The sequence below is a fragment of the Beta vulgaris genome, chromosome 1 (assembly GCF_026745355.1).
Source record: "Beta vulgaris subsp. vulgaris cultivar EL10 chromosome 1, EL10.2, whole genome shotgun sequence".
Lineage (NCBI taxonomy): Eukaryota > Viridiplantae > Streptophyta > Magnoliopsida > Caryophyllales > Amaranthaceae > Beta > Beta vulgaris.
Window position 1 is genome coordinate 58,395,790 of NC_079202.1, and position 27,642 is coordinate 58,423,431.

The 27,642-nt window shown below is 35.0% G+C and overlaps 2 protein-coding genes across 3 annotated transcripts; one reads left to right on the forward strand and one right to left on the reverse strand.

Annotated features, from left to right (window-relative positions):
- Positions 1 to 4,165: 4,165 nt before the first annotated feature.
- Positions 4,166 to 12,219, reverse strand: LOC104888117 (uncharacterized). 2 transcript variants are annotated; one of them, XM_019248274.2, is made up of 6 exons: positions 12,067 to 12,219; positions 11,818 to 11,919; positions 11,270 to 11,405; positions 7,556 to 7,693; positions 7,351 to 7,472; positions 4,166 to 4,666 (listed from the first exon to the last, which is right to left on the reverse strand). In XM_019248274.2, the coding sequence occupies exons 2-6, from the start codon at positions 11,862 to 11,864 to the stop codon at positions 4,501 to 4,503; spliced, it is 609 nt and encodes a 202-aa protein (XP_019103819.1). In that variant the 5' UTR covers positions 11,865 to 11,919; positions 12,067 to 12,219; the 3' UTR covers positions 4,166 to 4,500. The 2 variants fall into 2 exon arrangements, with proteins under 2 accessions (XP_019103819.1, XP_010671298.1); XM_010672996.4 differs by having other exon boundaries at positions 11,818 to 11,875; positions 12,067 to 12,207.
- A 3,645-nt stretch (positions 12,220 to 15,864) lies between these two features.
- On the forward strand, positions 15,865 to 27,373 carry LOC104888108 (ubiquitin carboxyl-terminal hydrolase 24). Its single transcript, XM_010672976.4, has 7 exons — positions 15,865 to 16,118; positions 18,322 to 18,984; positions 19,080 to 19,267; positions 21,655 to 21,893; positions 23,838 to 23,983; positions 26,499 to 26,684; positions 26,785 to 27,373. The coding sequence occupies exons 2-7, from the start codon at positions 18,322 to 18,324 to the stop codon at positions 26,971 to 26,973; spliced, it is 1,611 nt and encodes a 536-aa protein (XP_010671278.1). The 5' UTR covers positions 15,865 to 16,118; the 3' UTR covers positions 26,974 to 27,373.
- Positions 27,374 to 27,642: the final 269 nt, after the last annotated feature.

Consider the following 27,642-nt stretch of genomic DNA (forward strand, 5'->3'; position numbering starts at 1 on the left):
TGGCCCCTTTCGGGAAAGTGTGATAATTCTCTGAGCTACCCTTGCACAAAGCCATTCACTCAGAGGCCACTCTCGTTGTTAGATAGATTGTCCTCACCTTTCATGATTCATGAATATTACAGCTTTTAATCTCAAACTATTACGTCTTACCTGAATATCCTACAAATCTTGATTGTATTTCCTATGATTGTACTTGCTCTAGTAGTCACAAATATTGTAAACAAATGCTCTTTATGGAGTATATGTTTAGTTAGCTAATTTACTGTCCCATGAGTCTATTAAGAGCATTTTTGTAATTTTGCTATTAACCTATCTATCTCTAGTTTAGCAAAACAAATTTCGCAAAGATTTTTTTTCATATAACACTCTAACCTTGCTCAACAACAAGGTGCACAAAGGAAATTGTTCCTTGTCTCTAAAAGGTGCAAAGGGACCTCTAGAAATTTTCTCCATAGAAATTCGTTAATAATGTCATTGTACCGTTAGTTATATAGAGAAAGTATTGGCGTCTCATAGTGAGATGTCAAAATGACATCTCACACAAAAAGACAAAAAAAGATTTGATACCAAAACTAAGTCAAAGTGGTACCAAAATTGAGTACTTTGGTACCCAACTCTATTTTGGTACCAACTTTCAGTTTGATACCGAGGTTACATTTTGGTACTGTGACTTTATTTTGATACTACTTTGACTTAGTTTTGATACCAAAAAATTTTGTCTTTTTGTGTTAGATGTTATTTTGGCATCTCACTATGAGACGCCTACAACACCTCAATTATATGTACCGGTTCAATATCAATTGATCTCTTTGCTCGAAAACCGTGTGAAGAATTTATCAATGATAAGTGTCTTGGTTCTATATAATAGTACATCGTCTGTTTTCTAAAGGACTCATTTTGACTTCTGATACTATTTAGATACATGACTTCAACTATTTTTTGTGACATCTTGTTTAATTCATCTCATTGTATATTATTCAAATATGAACTTTTTGTAATTTTGCTTATTAATAATTAGAGCTATTAAGGTGCAAATTAGTATATCGACAAGTGTGCCTAAAGGAAATGGATCAACTTCAAAAAAATAAAGGAAGTAAATAATAGAAATTAGGCTATAAATAAGATATCTACATGTTTACTCATAGAAGTTATCTGCTTCTATTATATAACAAAGATAACATTATTTATCACAAGATGTTTTTGCACTTTGCAGTATAGTATGTAGTTGCCTTGGTTGAAAGGTAAGGTTTACTTCCAATTCTTGATCACATGTGACATGTACATGTAGCTTGTTTAAACACGCACATAGCTGATCAATGACATGGGCTGATGACACTATTCTCTCTTCTTTTCTTTTCTTTTTTTTGACAAGGTTGACACTTACACTATTCTCTCTATTCTCAACGATAATTGCTATTCATTATTTTTTTCAGGAAGTAATTGAATAATTAAAAATACAAAAACAATGAATCAATAAAGACTACAACAGTGATCGAGTATAAAATTATTTCTTGAATTTTATCTATAAGTTTAAACTTTCGATTTAATTGATCATTTAACATAATATCGAAGCTAGTTGACATAAAGATTACGAGTTTTAATCTCATCCATCCCTCTTTCTCAATAGTGTTCTAACTTCTAATAATTAAAAAGAAGAAACAAATATTGAAACAACTTTTTTTAAAAAAAAAAAAAAACCCAACAAGTCTTTTTGTAACTATCGTGCTTTTGCCTTTCAGCATATATACCTCTTAATAAACATCAAATTGAGAACAGTTGGAGACTAGTGACCCTAGCTTCCCCTTCTCTCTTTTTTTCTCTCTAAAACCCTAGTCTCCCCTACTCTTTCTTCATCAGTTAGCCATGGATGCTTTCATCCATGGTAAGCCCTCTTTTCTCTTTTATTTTCAGTTTTTAGTTTATTTTCTTGTTTTGTTGAATAAATTAGTATCTCTTTATGAGATTTCTTCAAACCTTGTTATGAGGTTTTTAGTCTCTGTTGTAGAGATCTCCTAAGTGTGGTTTTTTTGTTTGTAGGTATGAGAAATTGTTCTTATTGGTTGAAGTTCAAGACTCAACATGAAGGTATTGGAATCTCGGATGCGGTTAACATGGCTCGATTAAGCATGCTCTTCCTAGACTATGTCAGAATGATAGATTTCCTCATCAATAGCCGTTTGATTCAGCAAATACAAGGGGGCATTGCTCGATCTGGTTCATTATAGTTTCTTCGGAGACAAACTTGATTTAACCTTGTTTAATTGTATCTTGTTTTTCTTTTATATCTATTGTAGATGTCGTTTGGCCTTCAATTAATAAAATTTCTCTTTCAAAAAAAAAACATCAGATTGAGAAAATATTTTTTCCATTGAATCCACAATGTGACCTTTGAATAGGGAGAGGTAGTAGTTCAATGCAGTACCACCCTCGAATTCCAGAATATTGCCTAGAGTTTGAATCCTCATCCCAATAATATGTTGGATTGTTTAGCCTTATACTCAGCCTCTAAGTTGGTCTATCCTGCAGTCTAGTAGGCTAACAGAAGTTGGTCTTCACACCAATTATCTTTCCTAATTAAAAAAACAATGTGACGTTTGAAAATCATGTTAGTCTTAATAGCTTTACCAAAATGATCAGCGCACCATCGTTTGTTAGTCCTAATTAGTACTATGATATCATGAATACAAGTGTGGTGTCTTGTGAATTATGATCATCACCATTACGATATTAGCTCATACTATAAGATTATGACACCGAATACGCAACTTATGATATCATGAATACTACCAATTATACCTTATTGTGCTTCACCTCAGTAGGGATGGCAACTCAGTCCGAATCCGATCCTAATCCGCTCCAATTCGAAGGAAAAAATCCGAGTCGACTCTGAGAAAAAAGTAATCCGACTTCGTTTAAAAAGTCCAACTCCAAGTTGGAAGAGGGTTGGAGTCGGATCTCATAAAATAATTCGACTCTGACTTTGAGTCAATCAATCCTTTTTTCTTGTTAATGCTAACGTATTGTTTATGTATAACCATACTTCGACTTTTAGCCAATTGTATTATATAGATATTTCCATTTAAGAAATGATTGTTAAAAACAATAGTAATATTTAGATTATTTGTACTATATAAGATTTCCATATGATTATTAGAATAAATTGTAATGATTAGTTTATTGGATTATAAAAGACTATTCTATTATAAAAAGATAATGGGCAGAAAAATATGTCAGATCGGGTTCGGAGTTGGATGTATAAATTTTAAGTCGGGTCGGATTCAGAGTCGGGTGTTCGAATTTTAAGTCAGGTCGGATTTGGATTTTCGGAGTCGGATGTCGGGACCGGACTCAGATTTAAAAATCCGACTTCTTGTAGGATCGGAGTCGAATTATGCATAACTGGTCCAAGTCCTACTTGTTGTCATCCCTACACCTACCTAAGTGGGAAGGTATTTTTTTCTTTCCTAACTTCATGATCCCAAACTCTATGGGGTGCCTTAACAATTGACCTTGAACACCACAAATAGTATGATCATATTTCATACGAAAATAAAAAATATAATAGTAGGAGCAAAATTTTCATGACCTAATGCTTGACCCTAGGTTGGCTAATGGCTATAGGCCTAATATGGGTGTTCAAGGCAGGGTCCAGTTTACCAAAAAAATTAAATAATGATATTAGCTAGAGATTTTTTTTCGTTTTGCAGAAAGTAATATACAAGTCACTATTTAACTCCTCAAAAGATCATTATTTTTTTTCCTCCAAATTTACATTATAATATGCTTATTTAAAAATCAATGGTTGTTAGTTGGTTCTTTGTTCACTTGGCTTTAGACTAATTTTATGTCAATTGTTAGCATTAGCAAATATTAACTAGTTTGCTAAACTTGTAATTTATTGTCAACTTTTTCATTGTTGGCTTAAATTTTTGGCTCACTGCTTCATTCAACATATTCATTATTGGCTTAAAATTTTGGCTCACTGCGTCTTGAAAAGCCATTTATCAAACATATTTTTGGTATTTAAACCATGCAAATTAGCTAAAGATCAAGCTAATAGAAAAGGTTAACGATGTAATTAACTTATTTTAACCAGTAACCACTACCAATCATCATCGTCTTCTAAGCTCAAAAGCACATGACTAGAACTGAAAAGAATGGACACTTGAGAAGAATTGGCTTGTAATTAACATATTTTTAACCACAGCAGCTGAGCCTGCGTTACATATTACATATTACGCACCAAGGCGCAAACGACACGGGATCACAACCAGATGAACAATACAGATGAGATATTCTAATATATCGAGATTAAAGTTTCATCATGTAAAATATATATTTACTGCTACCGAATTGCTCAACTAGATATTGAAGGCCTCAAATCATCAGTCAAATCTGATCTCAAATTCTCGATCACTACTTTCAATTCTACACAATACAGAGCCTCAACATACAGAAAGTGCTACTTGTAATGGTATTTGGTGTGTCTTGTGTATTCCCCTAGTGTCCTGAACCGCTCTCTGATTTCTTCTGGTAGATAAAGGATCCTAAAATAAACGCAATCCCGGTAATCGCGATTGTAATCAACAGGTGCCTTTTTGGGAATGCTGCTGGTGGAGGCGGGTCTCTTCTTCGAGGCCGTGGTACTGGAACAGGCCTAGATTCCCTGAGAGGTTGCAAATTTATAAGACATCAGTCAGACCGTGGGTCAATTCTTCAATGGAAACAGCCAGAAGATCAGTTTTAATATTGTAACTTGTAAGAGCAACGTGATAGAATCCAGGGGTAAATGAGGGTGTGCAAGGAACCCAACCGCACAGTCCCCTAAAATATATTATTTTTATATATTTTATTTCATATTTGAGGAAATCACCCTTGTTATCCACCTTTAATAAATTTCTCAATGATCAATCTTTAAATTTTCAACTTCCTATCTTTAATACCCAACCATCCATCTTTATTTTTTATATATTTTGGGGCCTAATTTTCATGTTAGAACATTGACCCCAAATTTTTCAATACAGCCCTACATAGAAAATGTAGAGAGCCCTTAACAAACTCTGAAACTTTGACTAACAAACACTAAACGACTAAAACATACATAGACTTCAAGCCATGGGGAACTTTGACTAACACACAGCTACCTTAGAGAATATAACAGCAAGAGGTAAAATGGAGAATCACTGCAAAAGTTTAAAAAGCTGTTATCAGCCTGCAAAGACTGATTGCTACAGCGAATTTCCAATATGTCCTCCCCTTAACCTCTTTGTACTCAAGAGTCAAGACTTGCATCCCTCAACTGAAAAAAAAATTGGGTTTCTCTACGTAGTACTAGTACCTCTATGTTTTACGAAATTTTATGTTGTAACCGATCTTTTTGAGATTTCCACGTTGTATCCATCTTTCTAAACGTTATCCAAAATACCTTATACAGAATATCAAACAGTAGATCTTGGGAATCTCTTACCCTGTGGGCATAGAGTAGGATGTTTGAGCCTTTGTTAGTTGACTGAGGTGAGAAATTGAAGACTAAGTGAGGTCTGGATTAGGATTTTCTATTAGTAAGGGTATTTTGTCTGACGTTTAGAAAGTTTAGGGGTACAATGTGAAAAGTTACAGTGCACTCAACAGCCAAAACTCAGGGCAGCTCAGTCACACAGGCAATGTTAATTGATACTTTACGATTACACACAATCTGATTGAAAAACATGTTGTCTACATGATGCAGCAACATTTGCGTCTTAAATGTAACTTTTGAAAAGAAGAAAGAATCGGCTTTAAACACCAAAAAAAAAGATAACCAGGGTAATCAAGACATGTTGAAAAAGCAGCAGCGAAAACACACAGAACAATATATGGTGACTTGGTGAGGACCAGAAAATGTACACAAATCTGTCTCCTTTTACTTAATTACTAGAATTTTTTGCACGCGATGCGTGCTTGAATTTTTTTCGAAATAGAAACTCGATTTTTTTCGGCATAAGAGTCTAAATTTGAATATTAGACATACGAAGTATAACTATTTTTAGTTGCAAAATTTGACTGGTTTAGTTTCTATCACTTAAGTCTCTCACCATTCTTTTTTTTTTACTTTTCAAAGTTAAATTCTATGAACAAAATAGAAATTTTATTGAATTTATTTATGATTTCTAATATTATAACTTTTTAGTTGATTTTTGAATTAAGTACAGTACTACATAGATTGTAGTTTGTAAGTGAATTTTTAAGGTTTTGTAAAGTTTCCTCATTTTAGTGATTTGTATAACGTAAATTATGTAATTTTATGATTTTAGTTGACTTTGTGAGTGATTGTTATGATTATATTTTTGGTATTTTTGTTTGAAGCCCCCTTTGATTTGTAAGTGAATGTGTAATTTAGAATGGGAAAAGGGTAACATATAGTCTCTTCATTCTGGGACACCACAGCTCCCCCTTCCTTATATAATAAGGATATGTTGTACTTTAATTCTTGAATATATTTTACATAAACCTTTTTAACTTGATAATTAATCGCTATTATATAATAGAAAAAGATAGGTCCAAATATATGTAAAAATTTCATTATATATAGGAAACACTATTAAAAAGTAAATAATTTTTTTCCTCGTCTAACTTCTAAATTCTGATTTCACTACAAATACACCTCTATCTTTTATCATGACCCACCATTAATTGTGAATGGTTCTTGAGAACATTGATTTGTAAGTAAATTTTTGTAATAATGTTTGTATGTATTGACGTTTAGGTTATTAGTTTTATTTTATGTTAATTTTAAGTTTTAATAAAGTTTCCTGATTATTTAAGTGATTTGCGTGATTTTTATAACATGATTTTCTTAATTGTATGAGTGATTTGTAAAGTTTCTTCTTTTAAGTGATTTGTGAGTGAGTATTGTAAATTAATTTTTGATTTTTTTTTTAGCCCCGGTTTTAATTTTGAGATTCATTTAGTAATTTAGAAAGGGAAGGAGGGCAAAATAGTCAGTTCAAAAGAGGACACCATATCTCCCCCCTTCCCTTATATAATAGAGATAGATTTCAACTACGTTTTCCCACCATTATAACATTATCTACCAGCCTACCTGATTCAGTACCTCTACCACTATGTTTCTACTCTCACAAGCCATTCCCATGCCAGAGTAACTCTGTAAGCATAGCTCAAATCCAGGGAGCAGACATTGTTTTCCGTATGAAGCTTTAAAATTTAATTATCTTTTTCATGACCCTGGGGAGGTTCTAGAATCAAGAGCTGAAATTTACATCTCGTTGACAAGCATTAACCCATTTGCCATTGGTCTATCATATATGGACCCCATATAAATTACTTGCAAAGTGATAATAAGAGAAGTACCTAGAAGAGCTCACAGTAGCCTCAGCAACACCATTGCAGGTTGTATCGTGGACGTATCGATCACGTAGCCTGACATACCTGGCACAGCGATAGCAATGTTCTGTCCGATTCCCACATACATCCTGAAAATAGAGAAGTTGACATATAATATTTTGAACCAGACCAATTATTCGGATCATAATAATAATTATCATAATTAGCATGCCTGATGTTCATATAGATCAATGGCAGGCAAAGGAAATTCGCAGTATTCACATGTTACAATCCTTTGTGGGCAGTTTTCACCCTTATGAACATCCAAAATTTCACGCTCCATTGTTTCACTGCACAGTGAACAAGCAACCTATTCCATGGAATGTTAGTCAACAATAAAATTTTATAAAAAATACAAAAGCAGCAAGGTGTTAAAAAATAAAAAGACAGAAACGCACAAAGACTAAACTCACAAGTTCAAACAATTCAGAACCCTCACAGATATAGATATAATTAGGGTGTGTCAAGTGTGAAAGCCCAACAAGTCCAACATGAGAGTGGGCATGAAAATACGTGGTGGGGTTTCAGGTTTTGGTCATGGTTAATAACATAGAAAAAAGCAAGAAGTCATAAATAGCGCGACGGGCAGTGTTTTAAACTGCTCCGCCATTGGTGTCTCTTGTTGCGCGGTTGACCAGGCAGACTCTCTGGATGTGGTGTTGGCAGTTTCTAATTTACTGCTTGTTTGCTACTGAGTTCCATATCCTAGATGGTTCAAGATTGTAGACATTAATTTCCTTTTTCTTATTCCTAGATTGATTATCTTCTTCGATATTAAGAAAACTACATCCAACTGCTTCTGGAAAGCTTTCCTATAAAGATGTGAATATCAAACCTTCAAGAGTTAAAGGCCGTAAAATTTAGGAAAAAATTGACCAGAATAATCTGAAGTATCGGTCATCCGCTTTTAATAATCCCAACTATGGGGGACCTCTTCCAAAGATACACCAATATGACTGTGACCTTTAGTTCCGGAAAAAAAGAAAAAAAAAACTACTCTGTTCTAATATCCTTAATTACTCCTTGTCATTACTCTTCATCCACCTTTTTGTTATTATTTTTGATTGAGCACCCCTGTTATCTCCCACCTCCAATAGTGCACACAAAAGAATTTAATAGATTTACGTGCTCTTTATCTCCTACACTTGCCTCGTCTTCCAAATACTCCATTGCCTCCTTCCCTACCGAAAACCCTATGTGATTTCCTCCCCAACGAGGACAATGTTTTCGCTGGTGTTAGGATTTGATCCGATATCAAGCAGCTTCTTCTGGATCACGATCTTGGTGTCAAAAATGTCATTGATTTAGGGGTTGAATTGCAGATGCTAGAAAGGGATGAGATTGAAGGAATTGACCAAGATCTATTGGAAGTTGAAGTGCACAAACCTAAAACTGTTACTTTAAGTAGGTGGGGTTGTGAGTGGTTGAGTTATATGCTTGTGTTGATGCTTTCTTGTCTTTTGAAATTGGCAAAACATTACTGCCTCTTTAATCTGTTAAACTTCTCTAAATTCATCTAAAATTTGATAATGTGTTGAATTTGAGAAAGTTGGTAGGAATAGGAATCTGGGTTGTTGAACTTTTAGGGTTAGGAAGATAGGATCTTAGCTAATTACAGATGGTAATTGCAATTACTTCATGAAGTATGTAATTTTCAAAGGTAACTGTAAAATTTTTCTTTTGGGCAGTATGAAAACGAATATGGATTTAATCTAAGAAATGATGATGTATAAAGCCTAAAATATAAAAATCCCAAAAAATAAACCACCAAATTCTTCCTTTTTTATTTCAGTAAGAGTGGAAAAACACAACAAAAGGTGAAATTAAACAAAACTCACAAGTTGAAATTCCCAAAAATCCAAGCTAAAAATCCTTAAAGAAAACCAGAAAATGAAAATTGGTAATGTAGCTAGAAATTTAGACGGAAAATGAAGAAGGGGAAAAGGAGGACAGAAAATGACTTTGTAAAGAAGAATGAATAAAGGTTGCGTTTAATACTCCTCTCCTATTTGTCATAAATCTTCCCACAACAAACTGAAAGACCCAATCGATTTCCTTGCTACATTCAAGATTTCTATTCCATTTCACCAAACTAGCAAGGACAATCGTCGTTTAATTTTTTCTCTCATTTCAGAGCATGTTGGTCGTTGGAGAAGGTGTTGTTATGCAAGGTTAATTAAGCCCTCTTGTAAATTCCAAGCGACTAGCCTCTTCTAAAACCTCTAGTTAATCAAAAATTACATATCTTCGCACTTGAAGGGAGAGCGAACCAAGAGGAAGGCTGAAATAGGCTGATGGAAGAACTACAACCAAAACCTATGAAAGCATCTAAAGAATGCAGATCTAGAAAATTGCTGGCTGGGATGACCACTCTTGATAAAATTAAATCTTCAAAGCCCCTCTCTGATAAAATAAGGGTAACATTGTCTAAAAGAGTAATCAGAGATAACAATCACTAAATGAGGATAATAAATCTTCGAGAATATTCCAATAATTCAACTTTTCTATCACGAGAATTTTAAAAAAAAAAGAATTGTCATTGGTTACCGCCCTACCTCCTTAAGGGTTCACCCAGTAAATGATTAATAATAAACAACAAAATTCTATCAAACGAACAAAGGTGAAGAGTAGCATAGATCTCTGAACTTGTGCCATCTAAACTCTATACATATACAAGGGTGGAACTTGAGAGGATTCTCAATCTTCAAACATGAGCAAATTAAGTTACTATCAACACAAATTACAGGGTGGGTCACAGACATGAATGCTTCTAAGTGCAAGAACTTGATCAAGGGTTTCACTTTTCACCAAGGTCCTAGAAACTAGAAAGCACATGTAAGTACGATGCAACAGAATGGACGTCACGTTATCTATCTAACACAATAATAGTACCTAGAGGTACCAACAAAAAGGAAATTTTAAAAACAAGAACGTAAGAATGTAAGATAAAGAAGCTTCTTCACAATTGGGCTTAGGTCACTCTTAATTATCAATAAGAAGTGCAAAAAACAATTATTTCTCAAATATAACCATAATAAGGAATTCCTCAAGATGATCCTCCATGGTAGCATGCAATCATGCTTTTCATAACCGCCCTCTTAAAAGATCTCCATGAACAAGAGTCTTTAGCTCCAAGAGACTACTATAGAAAAACCATCAAGAACATGAACTTAAACCCCTTCCATATCAAACAGTAGCTGCTTATCAAAAATCCTATGTGAAACTCTTTCTAAACAAATTGTAACTCCATTTGGTGCTGCTCGCATTTCCTCACTCACAAGCAGACTGGAAGCACACTACCGAGAGAATAGGAATGCTGCCCCACTTCTGCATGGTTGCAAACTTGCAACAACCTCAAGCTCCAAGAATCCCGAAAGCACTAACTTCAATTAAGAATCTCCATGTGCAAACATATCCTTAGCAATATTCCCTTGGCTTCTCCGTCACATAAGTAAACGGTAGTCATGGAGCTCATTGATAAGTAGTCACTAAACAATTGTATAAAGGTATAACTAATCAACTATGAGTACAAAAAAATCTAGAACACATAGCCTTAAACAAGTTTCCTATCTTTGCATAAGAGGGAAAATCGTGTAGACATGATATGCGATCCTCTACTAAACCTTACAACTGAAACCTCAATGAATTGGTTCGTCTACAAATTCAACTGAGTGTATTATAAACTTAAACACATAACTATGCATGATTCAGGGAAATGGTGATTTATTCCTTGTTTGAAGAAAAGCCAAGCACATCAAACTTTGCACGCTAAACACCCATAACCACAACCAAAAAAAAAAAACACCTGGTCACTGAACAATGATAATAGCACTAGCACAAAAAATCCATCTCTTCGCAACGCCAATCATAGACAAAAGTCACTTACAGGAGCATGGATACTAAGATAATGTTCCTCGGCATGCTTCGTTGGGATCATATCACCACAAACTTTACATTTTTCAAGATTCCGAGAGCAGTGAGCATAATGCAAATCGATATTCACAGAAGGGATAGCTCTATCACTGAAAAATCAAACATAGAAATTCTCAACTCATCAAAAAACCTACCTTTCCATCACAAAACAACAATTACAAATCAAACCATATTTACAAATATTTGATATTTCCTCATCAACATAACATGCCTTGACTCAAAACTTCAATACATCATAATAGTTCAATTCACAACAAAATCAAGCCTAATCACAACTTCCAATTCCTACCCACCACAGCAAATTTCAGCTCCATCCATTCCCCACCAAAAAAAAATAACACTTCTTTCTAAATGCAATAATCTATAAATCTAACTAACATAAAATAACAAAAAATAGATTCATAAAAGTTACAGGGTAACTTTTTTTTTTTTTTTGAGTGATCAAAATCACCCATGTTTTAACCTAACACCATCTGAAAAAAGGCAGAGAGAGAAAATCACCAGTGAGTACAAACGCTAGTAGTTTCCTCGGATATTATAGCCGCCATGATTTCTCAATCTAAGATCAACAAAAAAAAATCTTGATCAAACCAATTTATATACCTGCCGACAAGAAACAAAGGGGGGAATTAAATGGATTTATAGCAACAAAATTAATCCACAAATGACAAAAACATGAAACTTGTATAAAATCTGAAACATGAAAATCGGCAATCTAGTTAATGTTGTTGTCTTGTTGATCAGACATACCTGCGAACTCTAAAGTTTTGTTGAGAGAGAAAGAGAGGTTGTTTGATTGTTGCAACTCCCAAGGTGAGTCCACCTTTATTTTCCTTGTTGCAACTCCCAAGGTGAGTCCACCTTTATTTTCCGCCTAACCTTTGTTTGATGAAAATACTAGCTGTGAAGCTCGTGCACGAGTTGTTTATTTTAATTTTTTGCAAACTTTTTTGTTAGTATTTTTGATTTTTTTGTTTTCTCATTAGGTACTTATGAAGTTTCGCACTATTCATCTCGTGCTCTCGTGTTTTCAACAATTTATCTGGTACTCTCGCATTTTGCCCAATTTACTTGGTGTTCCTTAGGTTTTGAAAAATACATAGCTTGCACATGTCGTTAAGTTTCCGTTACAAACTTTATTCACCATTTACCTTTCTGGTTTGTGAGAATTTAGGATTCAACGATTGCCAACATTTCCACTCTCTCTCCACCACAACAGCACCAACATCACCATCCCTAGCTCACATTGTTGCATCACCACTAAAACTACCACCCTATACTCTTTGCTTTGCTGGCGCCTACGACTCTAACTGGATTTTCTTCTCTCACTTTCCCTTGATTTCTCTCTCTTTAGTTTTTTCGTTGTTGATCCCCCAACCCCATTAAAGTGTTTGAATCCTAACCCACCCCCTCCCCTTCCTCTACACCAACCACCCACCCCATTCCCCTCACCTCCACCAGCCCCCACCCATCCCTCTCCCCTTCACCGCCGTAGCCCCTCTTCCCTCCACTAAAATCGATCTCCTCCACTCTTCCCGCAATATAATACTCCATAGAATCCAATGTTTCCAGACACAAACTAAATCTTGTGTACTCTCCTTGAAACTTTCCGTCACATTAAACTCTCACCTCTCTCCAAAAAAAATTACTCTTTTACTCCTTACTCCCAATAACGGAAACTTTCTTATAATACCACTTTCATCCCTTCCAACGCGCTACTCTTTCTTCGACAACTGAAAACATCGTTGTAAAAGTTATGGAAACTTCTGGAACGATTCAAGGTGAGCGCGAATTTCACAACGAAATTTCGCTTGCGAATCGCGTGATCTCGACCATTGGATCGCCGTATCTTTTGTCAATCGTAGGGTACTCGTGAGGTGGGGTCGGGGCTGGGTTGACAGTTGCTAGGTCGGGTTAGCGGTGCTGCCGCTGCTAGGTCGAATTAGCGATGTTGTCGCTGCTGGGTGGGGGCTGCAGGGATGGGATAAATTATATCTTTTCTTAATCTTAGTTGAATAATCGTAAATATTAGCTAGATTAGTTTATCTTTTTCCCTAAATCCATCTTGTAGTTTCCTACTCCTATTCCGATTCTACCTATCCAACTAGTATAAATTGGGGTCTCAGCCCATCATATTCTTTACACCAAATTTGAGAAATACATCTTTTTTTCAAGTTTAAACTCTCTCTTTCTCTCTCTTAGCGTACCATTCTTTGCTCTTCCTCCCTAATAATTATTCACTTTCAAGGTGTGTGTATATGTAGATCTTTAATAATTATTTTGCAATCTTAGTATCATGTTTTTTGGAAAATATTTTAGATTGAAGTCCATGTTTTTATAAGTTTTATGATGAACTACATGCGTTTTGTAAGAACATATTTGAACGTTTATTAATTTTATTATGCACTTGAATCATTCCTTTAGTTCAATATTATTATAAAGATGTGCATTGCGAGATGTGCACAAGAAAGTGAGAAAGATAAAGAAAAAATAGAGGGAGTAATAGATAATCTAATATGACTAGGAAAGTAATTTACCAGATAAGGAAAGTTTTGAATACATCATTAAATGGGCGGATTAGTGACACGCGCGTGCGCGTGACAAATTCCAGCAAAAACAATCCAACTTCAAAAATGCATAACTTATTGACTAGAAGTCTTCTTGGGGCATGCCACCTATCATTGGAAAGCTTTTCAAGTCTAGTTTCCAGACCTGCTAGAATTATTCGATTCTAAGAAGCACATCAAAAGTTATGATTAAAAGATTAGATGTGGCTCCTTTTTCACATTTCTTTTAATGATTTTCCGCTTCATTTTCGCTCAAGCTCGTAGTATGACATATCCATACGATCCTTATGCATTGTAGCTTCTTTCCAAGTACTCCTAATGCTCAAGCTTATCTAATTATACTCCAATACGTTATCATTACCTGAAATTCATCAAAAAAATAATATACCAAATAGGATTTGAATAACATAACTTAAGATTATGATGCAATAATGAACCTGCATATAAATATAAAAGCCCTAAAAATGCAACTTAAACGCACCTAAAAACTATATATAAATATGATACATCAAACATATAAAAGGAAATATTGAATATACTAACGTATTAAAGTAACCTACTGCAATTGAAATTAACGATACAATTAGAACTAGGGTTAAAGTATTATAATAACATGCTGAAATTGAAATTAGGAATTCAATTAGAATTAGGGTTGTTCTACAAAACCTATTCATATTAGAATCAGAATATTCAAAGTTATATATACTAAATTGTCATCGATCAACTTAGCACGCACATTGGTTTTCTTTCCTATATTATATTTAAACTTAAGCTAATTACGTGAACTACATATTATAGATTTTTAGTGGTCAGCTTTGCACGTTGAGTTATTCCCCGAGGTACACTTTCTAATAAATATACTTCTCATACTTTCTTTTCCTTTGATAAGAAACAAATGTTGCATCATTCGTCTCCTCCAAACATGAATGTTGGATAAGATGGGACATGGTCAACATATACTATATAGTGAAATATGCAATATAGTGTAAGTTTTATTTTTAATGTTTTAAGATGCAGGAATATGTAAGTCGTGTAGTACACCGTGATATTTGTTTTAACATATAAAATTATGTAGTTTTTACATGATAGAGTTAAAGTCTAAATCATATATTGAATTTCAGCATGATATAATGACTGTCTAAATGATATAATGAAATATTTAGAAATAATGGAGTTTCTGAATAATATAGTATGTTTTTGAATAATACAGGGAGTTTCTTCATGACATATAAATTAGAAACTAACGTTAAAGAAAATGACAAAATCATATTATAACTTTTAATTGTTCTATGTCTGACAAAAATAACGGCAAAAATTAGGGAGTTAATATTTAAAAACTCTACTTTTTCCTCACGATAAAGCTCGGACATTTATCCGAGTTCCAATACTAGTAATAAATACTACCTCCGTTCTTTATTAGTTTACCCACTTTGACTTATAACACTATTCATCTTTATTACTTTGACCGTCATTTGTAATTTATATGTAAGGAAAATTCAATCATGTGTGATATTGTTTGATTTGTCTCAATATGTAGTTTTAGAATATTATATTTTTATAATTTTTACAAATACATAATTAGAGATATTATTACTCAAAGTTTTACATCGATAAATGTGAAAAGTCCAAAGGGGTAAACTAATAAAGGACGAAGGTGGTAAACAACAATATACTCCCTCTGTTTTTTTTTATCTTTCTCACTTAGAATCTTGACACTATTCATGCATAGAGAGAATCTTCTCAAATGTTCTCAATTTATAAGAAAAAACATAGTCATGTGGGGTCTTGTTTGATTCGTCTCAATTAGTACTTTATTAAAATTCAATCGTTATAATTTTTACTAATATATAATGAAAGATATTTAAGTTTTAAAACGTGCATTGACAAACGTGCAAAGTCAAAGTAGAAATGATAAAAAAAACCAGAGGGAGTAAGAGTTAAGAGGGATGCTAAATAAGATTAACGATAAAATTTCATTGAAAACTTTCAATATCTTTTTTGAGGAAAGGGATAGAGGAAAAAAGAAAGGAAGAAACATAGAAAAGAAAAGTTTGTAAACCCTAATAATAACCTCTCGAAATTCCAATCCCTAATTTTGCTAGGAAAATTCCGTCTCTCTCTCTAAAGATCACAGATTTCATTCCACTTTTCTTTTCTATATATAATGTCCGACTTTCTGCACCAATTCAACTTCAGAAATTGAAGGATTCTTTCGACGATGCAAAAAAATTGAAGGTTTGTTTAGGACTAATTTCACTATATATAGTTATAAGATTTAAAGTTTGTACTTTATTGTTAAGTAAGAAATTTTGCAATTAAATTCAATAGTATACGAGCTCAAATAACAACAAGAATCCAGATTTTGGGGTTTATATGAAACTGAGTTAAATTCATCACCTTATTGTATTTTTTTTTTTTTTGTATTTTTATGTGATTGATTTTATTAAAGTAGGAGCTTTTTTTAATTTGATTTGTGAATGAAATCTGCGTGACCATGTACTGAAAGAAGGGAACTTTAATAAAATTAATATTTATTGTTCTGAATTATAAATAAGATGCAACAAGCAAATGTTGGTTTGTCAAGTGTAAGGATATGGAACAAAACTATGTATGCATCAAAGTTCAATTTTTTAGTTGAGGGTTTGCCGTAAATGGAATCGAAGGTTTCCCCTACCATTGGTTAGACAGCATAAATCTGCTGGAGTGAGAGTGGCGGAGTTATATAATACCCTTTTCGGCGTTTCGAGTAATAGTTATATGTTGTAGGTGTCGTTTCAGAGTTCTAGTATACATAGTTTTGGGCTTAGAGACAGTTTTCATGGCGTCCTAATATATGGTGGTCCGGTGGAGGTCCTGGTTTGGGATTGGGAAGATGTGAGTGCTTTCTCTTTCAATTTTCTTCCTTTCATTTTCTCCACAGCGAAGCTTAGAATTCGATACATTAGTAATTCTGTGTTGGGAGGCAAGAGAATATTTGGATTTGGTAGAAGATGAATGTGTGTGTGTGTGTTCTTCTTTCAATTCTTTTCTGTTTTAAGGCATTTGTTTCCCAAAGTATTATATTACATAATTGCGTCAACTCTAGGTATTTGTTGTTTGGGAAGTGGAGGTTAGTAGACGTTCTTGGATTACACTGCTAAACAGGGTATTGGATTTGAGATTGCAAAGAGATGTGTGGAAGGATAAGTGGGAGTTGAAGCTGGAATTTTGGGGGGTGGGAGATATTTTTATCTGGTGATTTGGTGATGTTTATAGGTTGGGAAAGCAAGATTGGAGTTAAAAGATCAAGGAGACTTTTTTGCACATCAATGGCATGCTTCCTCCGATCTTTTTGTTTTGCCCTGTTGTCTAGTTGTGGTTGATCTTGTATGGATCTTGTCCTTCTATTTGAGTTGATGGGAGGAAATTTGTTACTGTGATAATCTACAATTTGTTGACATCGGAAGTTTATTAGTTTTAGGAGGTATTCTGAAAATTTCTTAAAGTTTCATGATTGTGATATTCATTTAAAAAATTGGGAGTAGGTGGAGAATTTAATTGAATTTCTTTTCTTTTTTTTAATTACGTATCACTCAGTTGGTACATGACTGTGTGTGGGAAAGGGGGCATTATTGAAGGGAACGACAGCTATTGTAGCATATAATTATTGTTGTATAAGGTAAAATAGTGTACGCTGCATGGGGCATAGCTACATGCTCTCCCGACCCCCCCCCCCCCCCCCCCCACAAACAAAAAGAAAGAAAAGGTTTTGTTTTTGGTTTTCATATATTAATGTACATTTTTATGATCTAGCTGAAGTTGCACGAGTAACTTATCGGACGTTTAAATACGAATGGTGGTAGATACGACTTTTAAATATGAATGGTGGTAGATAACCAGCTCACTTGCTACTCTTGAGTTAAAAGATATACTGATTACTCTTTGAATTGAGCCCATGTAGAATGCCGTGGCCCGTGAATGTACACTATTATTCACTCTGTTTAATGCTGATAAATGTTCCTTGAACCTTGATCCATGATTTGATGATTCATTTTTATGTCTGAACTAAACTATTGTGAAGGTTAACCTGGTAAATTTGTCTGAACTCTGAACTGCGTTAAATTGAGTACTTCATTTTATTTCTTTCTGATTTTGCCTAGTCCAATATAACCTTGTGTAAAGTATTACAGAAGATATCTTGATATTGTCCTCTTGTGACGAACCTCTGACAGAGGTTATCTAATAATATTCACTAATCTAGTAGAAGAATTCAAAAGGTTTAAGGTGTTTAGGTCTTAGATCATGATTGCTTATAATAATGCCGTAAATGTTCATGCTCTCTTGCTGTGTTTTGAATTTTCTTAAAATGAACATTGAGTATCAAATCAAGCCTCTGGCCCGACGTAGTTAGCTTATGTTATCAATCATTATGCTTATGAGGCTAGAACTTGCTTTGCAGATGATCGTGTTTGGATCATTTACTGAGGACGAGATCAGGTCATTAAACAGTAAGCCATCCGAGGATTCTGCAACTCCTGTGGGCAAGACTGAACTCCAGTTCGGGTCATTGCCTTTGGTGTCAGGTGTACTACTAAATGGTACAAATGGGGAAACTGGAAAAAAATTGTTCTCTTCTGTAAAACCATCAAATTCAGTGAAGAAAGATGCTGGTTCAGTGCATTCAAAGGCATTGGTGCCAGGATCTGGAGATGTCTTAAAAGAAAATGGAAGCATTTACAACTCTGAACATATCATCCCTCTAAGTAATGGCATGAAACAAATTAAAGTTGGAAGTCCTGATCTAGCTTCTGCATGCCTTACGGATAATGATGGAACTGTTCTTTCACAACAAACTTTAACTCCGCCACAAGGTCGTCAGAGCCTTGGGCTGAAGGAGAGAGATGCTAATGGTGTTCATGGTGCATCTCAGAAGCTTGTGTCTTTAAAAGATGATCTGAAAAAAGCTTCTAATGGTAGCATTGCTACCATGGGTGACTTGCTTCCCAGGGGATTGATCAATGCAGGGAATTCATGTTTCATTAACGCAACTCTGCAAGCACTTTTATCCTGCTCCCCCTTTCTGAAACTCTTGCAGGACCTTAGAACTCGTGATATCCCGAAGGTAGATTATAGTCCTTTACTGGCTATATGCAAATTAAGATGTATGGTTTGAAAAATATGGAATATGTGATTAATTGTGTTTGCTCTGGTATTTAGGTTGACTATCCCACATTGATTGCATTTGTGGATTTTGTATCGGAGTTTGACATGCCTCATGGTTCAAGTTCTAAGACCAAAGATTCAAGTTTGGTTGAGACTGGCAGGCCTTTTAGTCCTGCTATGTTTGAAGGCGTGGTGAAAAATTTCACTCCAGATGTGGCAAGTGATTTCTATGGCTGGACGAGGTGTGTATTCTTTTATTCAATTGCAACTTCTTTTGGAAACTTTTGACTTTTACTATCGTGCTTCACAATCCCTTTGTCCTCAAGTTATCTTCGTATCCGCTTTGTCGTGGTCTCCCAGCATGCACACTTTTGACTATTAATATCTTTAATTTTATATTCGTAAAAATCTAATAAGGAATCTTTATACATTATAATATTTTGGCATATGTTGATGAGATGTTACTATCAAAGCTTGTAATGTTGCCGGTTTGACCCCCCAAAAGTTAACAATATAATAGTTTGTCTTGAAGTTTTTTGGGTTTTCTATCCCCTTAGATGTCCAATTCTCTTGGGTTCAGGATATTCTAGTTTTCTCTCATTGTGTTGCCTCCACGAGCTCATGTGACTTGAAATCACCATGATTAGATGTGAATCTCTTGCACACAGAATGATATCTGACTTAAATGCTAAAAGGATTGGGAAAACTAGATTTAGGCCTTGATCATCGGAGTGAGTTACTGGCAAATGACCTTTGGCTGAATTTTTTTAGGCCATCACGTAATGCACTTCTGCTGTTGGTTTACATTAACAGATGGCGGAAAGTAGGTTACTTTGGTAAGATCAATTTCCTTTTTGCATCTTGTGTGTAGCAAGGGAGATGTTTGTTGGAAGTGCAACTTGCCTCTCTTCCCCACAATAACCTCCTTTCTATATGGCAAGTGACAGATTTAAGCAAAGACAACCATTTTAGGAGCTTGTCTTCCCTGAAAGCATACTCCCTTTGTCATTGAATCGATAGATTTTCTGTTTCAGGTCCAAGTTGACCTTAAGGGGGGAATGATTAGGAAAATCACTAAAAAAGAAGGGTTGGCGTTGGGGCAAGGAAAGGGAGGTAGTAAGCTTCATGCTATTATCCTATATATCGAACACTGGAAAGGCTTGGATCATTTAGTAGCAGTGACAATGGCACATATATTAGTTATGGCAATATCATTTTTTACTGGCCTAGTGAATGCATTTGATGCGGATATACTGGGATATGACAGGACTTATCATATGTGTTGGATGTGGATGTTTAATCGTAGTGTTTGTTTTGCTGATAGCGTGAAACCATTTCCAGTACTCAGATCAGAACAAAACTAGTAGATTTTCTATAGCTCATTAGCTGGCATGCTTTAGACAGCCTTCACATTTTCTGTTGAGATCCCAAGTCTTTAAGTGAGCTCTCTTGGTCAGTCACAACCTTTATTTTATAAGGAATCTCGCTTTTTTCTGTTTTAAAACTTGTAGCTTGGCAGTCTACCAGGTGTGTTTGTTTCTTTCCAGTTTTGAGTTCTTCTTTTTCTGGATAGTTATACTGTTATACTGGTCCATAGGAGTGAGATGTACCTTGGGAGGGGGGTGTCTCCTCGACTTGTCCTTTTAGGCAGTGGCCATTTAGTATTTTAGTTCATGATCTGTTGGATGGTTGGTGCAAGTCTGTGTTTTGGAACATATTGATCCCACTCATGCCCATCATTGTTTCAGGGCCTGTCTGTCAGTGTAGTGAGTATGGTAAATTGTTGGGCAGTAGAATTTTACACTTGCTCACAAATTATTATGGCTCACCAGGCTGGCAGGCCCTCTTTCCTCCCTCCTTTTCGGCTACTCAGCAATGACATAGAAATGCAGCCATAATTATGACTGTTTGTGAGTATCTCTAAATGTTGTTCATACGTGAACATCTGATAATGTCGACTTCTATTTGAATCTCTTAGGTGCTTTAGTGATGTTCCAATGTCTTATTTTGTCCTTAAAATATAAAATCCTAATATAGAAGGTTTTGCTAAGATGATGCACCTATTAGATTTTGCATTTTGTTTGGCAGCATCTTTTATAAATTTTCATTGTGAGAAATAACCATATAACACAAAATTTCTTTTGTTGTGGCAACTGAATTATTCTTTTCAGCCAATTCAATTTCTGGCCTTCTGTATTTTTCTGGCCATTTTTTTTCTCTCCTCACATCTGAATTCTGAGCATCATATATCCCCCCCCCCCCCCCCCCCGTCTTTCTCCTCTGATGTTATCTTTTACCACAATTCTTGTAGTACCCCATATGTTACTTCAAATAAAATATTAATAGTTCTTTAATAAGGTCATATCGTTACTATTAAAATAATCCTTCTATAAAGCAGAAGCAATTATAATTCAAACAATCTTTTGGGTATAAAAGTGATTGTTATTTTGTTACCTTGTGGTTAAGTTTAGTACTTTTACATTAATATTTGATTTATAATTTTTGATAAATGTTTGCAAAAAAAAATAAATCTATCAATGAGTCTTTGTTTCTAGTTGGGAATAGTTCTTTGTGGTGATTTTGGTTTCAAAAGATAGGAACACTATATTAAAGAGCTCTTGCTATACAGGCAAGAAGATGCTCAGGAGTTCTTGAGCTTCGTGATGGACCGCATGCATGATGAATTACTCAAGCTTTCCGGCATGGATGCACGGAAGTTGTCACTGGTATCATCATCAGAAGATGATGATGAGTGGGAGACTGTTGGTCGTAAAAATAAATCTGCAGTGACAAGAACTCAAAGCTTTGTCCCATCAGAACTCAGTGCAATTTTTGGCGGAGAATTGAGGAGTGTTGTGAAGACAAAGGGTAATGAGTCACACTTATGTATCAAATACTCTGCTTTTCTACTGTAGTGTTTTGTTGTGATCATTTGTATGATTTGTCTTGTTTTTTCTTTTGCTTCCCACCGCCTTTTTTTTGGCCCTATCTTTTCAAAATATTTTTTGGGGGTTGGTGTTTGGAGGTCATACATTACAGCAGACTGAAGTCGTCTTCAAAGTATACTATGAAATAGTTTCATGTCTACCTACATATATTCCTTGTTTCTTCTGCGCATTTGAGATTATGTGAGCTGTAATGTCTTCAAGACTTCTTCTGGGGAATTTTTCAGAACCATTTTTTATCATATGTTTCCCACACCAGCTTCAAATCTTTGTGACATCAATGAGTATGTTGGGATGTTCCAAGTTCCAGCTCGATCTCTTGTCTATTTGCAGTCTAGGGATGACATTCTTTTTTGGTTAAAATCTCATCAATATAAAGGTCTAAAGAGGTTAGTATGGTGGAGACTGGAGAGCATGACGGTTACTTCACTTGAGTGTATATGGTTGGGTGTAAAACCTTCTCTTGGAAATGTGATTTTCCATTTTCCTTTTTTTTGTTCAAAGAGTTGAAAACAGTTTTCCAATTGGTGGTATATAGTTCTAGCAATGGTTGGAAACATTCTCTTTCTCAAAGGAAGGGAAATTACATTTCCCTTTCTAATCTTCACCTCCTCCCATCCATCCTCCTCCTCCTCATTCGTTTTCTCCCTATTTTTTAATGCAAGGAACCAAACAATGGAGAACTTAGATTCAATTGTGTTTTCCCTTGAAATATTATATTTTTGAGGAATCATTTTCTATTGAAAATGTTTTTGGTCTGACGAAATGGAACCTTAATGTTGGATCTGTGGTCTATTTGGTTATATCTTTAGCGTTCACAGCAGTTGGTCTTTCTGAGGATTTATGATACAAAGCGCCTTTTTGGCATGATTCTTGGTGTGAGATTAAATTTTGTGGGGCTACTTAGGTAGGTTTTGTTTTAACTTTTAATGAATAAGCAACAATGCAAGAAGTGGTGAAGTTGCTAAGGTAATTGTTGATTGGAATTAGAAGATGGGAATCTAATCTTTGCTAAGCTTCGTGAAACTTGGAAAGTGGAAGCGATTTATGGCTTGATTAATTGATCTATATATATTGTTTATTGTTAAGGTTGTGATATGATGCTGTGGTATGGGCAATGTTGGAAACTATATCAATGTTAGATTCTTGTGCTGCTTGCTTAAAGGAGCGTGTAGTACTGATTTTCTAGCCAGGGCTGTTTTTATTTTTATTTTTTATTTTTATTGAAGATGAGATACTTTATTGTAGCAAGCCGATGGCTGTCTCTGATAAGGTAATTAAGAGTTGGCCTTTCACCTCCATGTTCTTTGTCTACAAAGTTTTTCCTCATGTTTGGGGTTTGTTGGATATACCTGATATCAAGTATCTTGGAGAAGTCCATCCAAAAAAAAAAGGTATCTGGAGAAGTAGATTGAAACATGGCAGGATTACCCAGCTCGGTAGCTCTGGTTTACTTTCCAATCTGTTAATGCATGTGAAGTTCCTTAGTTTGACCTCAAATGATCTTAATTTAATCTGATCGAATCTGGTTGTAATTGTGGAGGAAAGTGGCCAGTTGACTTTTGAGGGCAAAGCTACTTTTCTTTTGGACTTCCAGTTTTTGTTCCTGCAGATATTTGTAGAGCTGTAACAAAGCGATCGGCATGTGCAGCTGTAATCATTCTGTAGTTACATGTTTTCTGTGTAATTTCATCTGCTGACATTAGCTATTGTTTTAGTATTTTAAGGTTTTAAATACCGTTTTTCTCGTCTTTGATGAATTATGTCTGAGATACATGGAAGTGGTTCATCTGTCGTGGCATCAAATTTTTTTTTTTTTTTTTTGTCATTAGTTATAATTATGGCTTCCTATGCTTCTGCTAAGCAGGAAATAAAGACTCTGCCACAATTCAGCCATATCTCTTGCTCCATCTTGATATATTGTCTGAGGCTGTCAACACAATAGAGGATGCACTTCGCCTATATTGTGCACCAGAGACAGTCGAAGGTTACCGAGCATCAAACACTAGTAAGGTACATAAAGTGTTTTCTTATGTAAATTAAATGGATCTAGTGCAGGTTTGTCCATATGATGCTATTGATGCTCCACGTGTTTGAAAATATGTATGCATCTGCGGACTCTAATTCTGCTAACAGGTTGTAGTCTGCTCCTATTCCGATATCCTAGCATTGTTTGAAGACATTAATGTTCTGCCCAGGGGTGGATCCAGCATTTTTAATTTGGTGGGGCACTGTTTTTAAAACCATCTAAAATTTTGTCATTTTGACGCTCCTTTCATTTTTAACCAATAAAAGTAACATTCATGTTTTCACATCTCCAACCCGCAGCTTTAACCATTAATATTAATTATTTGTACAAAAATTTATACAAAGTGATATATATATCTAATGTCATATATTGAGACAAATCCGACACATCTCAGATAACAGTATTTGTTTCTATATAGAGTACTACTATTATTTCAAAAATCTTTACTAAGAGAAAATACTCCATATAGATAGCTTACAAAACCAAATACTGCAATTTTTTGTAGAAGAAGCGAGACTTTTAAAAAAAAAATTCATAGTTACAAATTTTGAATTTCATATAAAATTATAAGAGATGACAACTTTGACAACAGTGAAGTGAAAGAAAAAAACTAAAACTAATAAAAGGAAGAGTAACAAAAGGAAAAAGAGAAGAATTTATGATGCAACATCTAAAAAATGGAAAGACAAACAATTAAAGAAGTTGCTGTTAGAATACAGATTCGAACACGGGACTTGAGTAACATAATTACTTTACCCAAACGCATCAACCACTGGAGCAGAGCTCAATTTGTAATAAAAAAGGACGCGAAATTTACTTTACCCAGAAATACGGTTAGACTTAGAAAAACAGAATTTTGATATTTTTTGGTGGGGCACGTGCCATCCAGGTCCCCACATAGATCCGCCTATGGTTCTGCCAGTCATTACTTATCATGACATTGTGTGCTTTACATGCAATAGGCCATTGTCTAGCTTCCCTATCAATAATATCTTAAGTGTTGATGTCTTTATCGGGTAGATCTTACATAAAGGCACGTAGAGTGAGTTGATAATTAGATATGGTGTTTGTGAGTAACCTTTCTGGAAGGGGTGACTTTATATAAGATTCAGGGGTGACTTGAGTCATTTTATATAAGAAATTTCCCTGTAACTTTTAGTATGGTAAGCCATCTGGTCATCTTAATAAATAGGGCTTGTGATGCCTTCCCTTCCCCTCCCTTGCTTCCATCCTTTCTATATATTTGATTCAATTTTTATTTTTTCATTTTTATTGAGTTCTTTAGTTGCCTTTCTTTCTCTTTGTTTTTGTCTCTCTTGTGTTTTGCTTTTCTAACTTAGCTTGCATTTTTTCTCTACTTCTGTTATCTGTAAAACAGATGAAACATCGCTTTTTTTTTTCTTTTCTGTAATATATGTAGAAATAAATGTTACCTTGTCACAAGTGGTAATTGGCATATTTTTCTGATTTACCCATTCTACATCTTTATATCCTATTAAAAAATTGGGATTGTGTTAGGAGATTTACAAATTGAAAATTTCCCAAGTACATATCAACAAGACTTCGACTGAGATACCTAAAGGTTTGGTATCATATTATGGAGGCTTTCTGTGGTTTTAGTTCTATATATGAGCCAATCATAAGTCCAAAACCAGTGAGGCATCTTTTGTTCTCTTTCTGTAACTCTCTGGCTGTAGAGTATAGTAATCCTATATAGGATCTTTATTACTTGATTCCTCTTCTTTGTTATAAATGCGTATATCTCATGTTTTTTTCCTCTTCTCTTGTCTGTAACTCTCTGGCTGTAGAGTATAGTAATTTTATAAAGGATCTTTATTTACTTGATTTCCCTTCTTTGTTATCAATGTGTATAGCTCATACTTTTTTTCTTTCTAAATTCAAATTCCTGTAAGCAGAAAATTCTTATTATGGCCAGTTAATTGGGGGACTGGGTGGATAAAAATCTCGTGGTATGGTATCTATAGTTATTTTAAGTGAAATCAACTTAAACTAGCCTTTCTGGAGTGCACTTGGAGCTGTAGGTATTTTCTTTCAGGGCATGCATTGATTGAGGGTTTTGAGAGGGGGTTAATGGAGACAAAATAATGAGATTAAAAATGATTTTAGCTGGTGTAAGAAGATGGTGTAATTAATGCGAAGGTGGAGGGAAAGGGAAATGTTACCTTAGTTTTGTCGGTAAATGCTTGCACTATCCTCTCCTTAGTATAATCACTACTTCATCCCATCTACCAATACATCTGTTAACATTTATTCTCTCTGTTTCTGCCCCCATACACCTTAATACACCCAATCTAAGCATGCCCTGAATGGGTGCAATTTCTTCTTCTCAGTGGTCAATTATTGAGCTTGGCCATGCTGTTTGCAATGATTTATTGATGTGGGAATAGAAATGTAATTGCATGTTTCAGATTGTTAATGTAACTGTATATAGAACACACAATTCTGGTTGATTGCTTACATATTCAATACACAATTCAGGCTGGAGTGGTCCCAGCTAGCAAATCTATCAAAATACGAACCCTGTCAAAGATAATGATATTGCACCTGATGCGCTTCACCTATAAGACTCAAGGGACTCAAGGGAGTACCAAAGTGCACAAACCCGTTCATTTTCCCCTTGAATTGGTGTTAAGCTCACAACTCCTTGTGTCACCGACGAAGCAGGTAAACTGGATCAATTCAGGTCTTGATGTGGGTTCCATAATCACTCACCTAACCCAACCAAAGAAGAATTTGATTATATGTTGTGGCATTTATTGAACAGGGTAGGAAGTATGAACTTGTGGCAACGATCACTCACCATGGAAGGGACCCAAGCAAGGGGCATTATACAGCTGATACTCGTCATCCTGATGGGCAGTGGCTACGGTTCGACGATGCATCTGTCATGTCAGTACCAACTAGCAAGGTTTTACATGATCAGGCCTATGTACTTTTCTACAAGCAAGTGTAGATCACAAGGTTAAAGATGTTCACCCTTGGTTAAGCCTGTCAGAGTACGCGATGATCTCGGCCTTGGACCATCGCGTGTGGAATGTGAAGCTCTTTCACCTATGCGTTTGCGGTTAGATTAGTGAATCTTCTTTTGTACTTCTGATTATCTTCACCTCCATGCCACGCAGAGCATGTTAGGAATTAACTTATATGAGTTGTCAAAAATTGATAGTGATAGATCTGTGGGGGAGTGGTTAGGGTGGGATGAGATTAGGCGCGGGAGGTTGGTTTGCAACAACTGATCATGCATGCTTGCTAGGGTTTCATGCTTCTGCATCTTGTGTAAGAAAAATGTTACTTGTGTAAGAAAAGTGTTGCTAAGTTCTGGCTATTTATGATTAAAAGTTCTGAAAGGTTAATAGGTTGTTTATGTTGTCTTGCTTCTCAAATTTACTTTGCCATTTGTGGAATTTTCTGCAAAATTTTGTTCCTGAAACAGTTTTGCTGCAACGATGAGTTTGTAATCTTTAATTCTCGGCCGTTTATTGTGTCCAGATTTCATAACTTATCTATTACTATCTGCATCTATTACTATCTCCACTTCAAGTCCCATGACTTCTTAATAAATGTGTGTCGAAGGGTGACTTTACAATAATATTGGAATGGAAGTATTGTGCAAGTATATATT

What these genes read in the sequence shown, in the direction of transcription:
- LOC104888117 (XM_019248274.2), bottom strand. Translation starts at nt 11,864, where the DNA reads ATGGCGGCTATAATATCCGAGGAAACTACTAGCGTTTGTACTCACTG. An exon ending in ATCTTAGTATCCATGCTCCT is followed by an intron (nt 7,694 to 11,269) that starts GTAAGTGACTTT and finishes TCCATGGAATAG; the next exon opens with GTTGCTTGTTCACTGTGCAG. An exon ending in TTGATCTATATGAACATCAG is followed by an intron (nt 7,473 to 7,555) that starts GCATGCTAATTA and finishes CTCTATTTTCAG; the next exon opens with GATGTATGTGGGAATCGGAC.
- LOC104888108 (XM_010672976.4), top strand. Translation starts at nt 18,322, where the DNA reads ATGATCGTGTTTGGATCATTTACTGAGGACGAGATCAGGTCATTAAAC. An exon ending in GAACTCGTGATATCCCGAAG is followed by an intron (nt 18,985 to 19,079) that starts GTAGATTATAGT and finishes TCTGGTATTTAG; the next exon opens with GTTGACTATCCCACATTGAT. An exon ending in GAGCATCAAACACTAGTAAG is followed by an intron (nt 23,984 to 26,498) that starts GTACATAAAGTG and finishes TACACAATTCAG; the next exon opens with GCTGGAGTGGTCCCAGCTAG.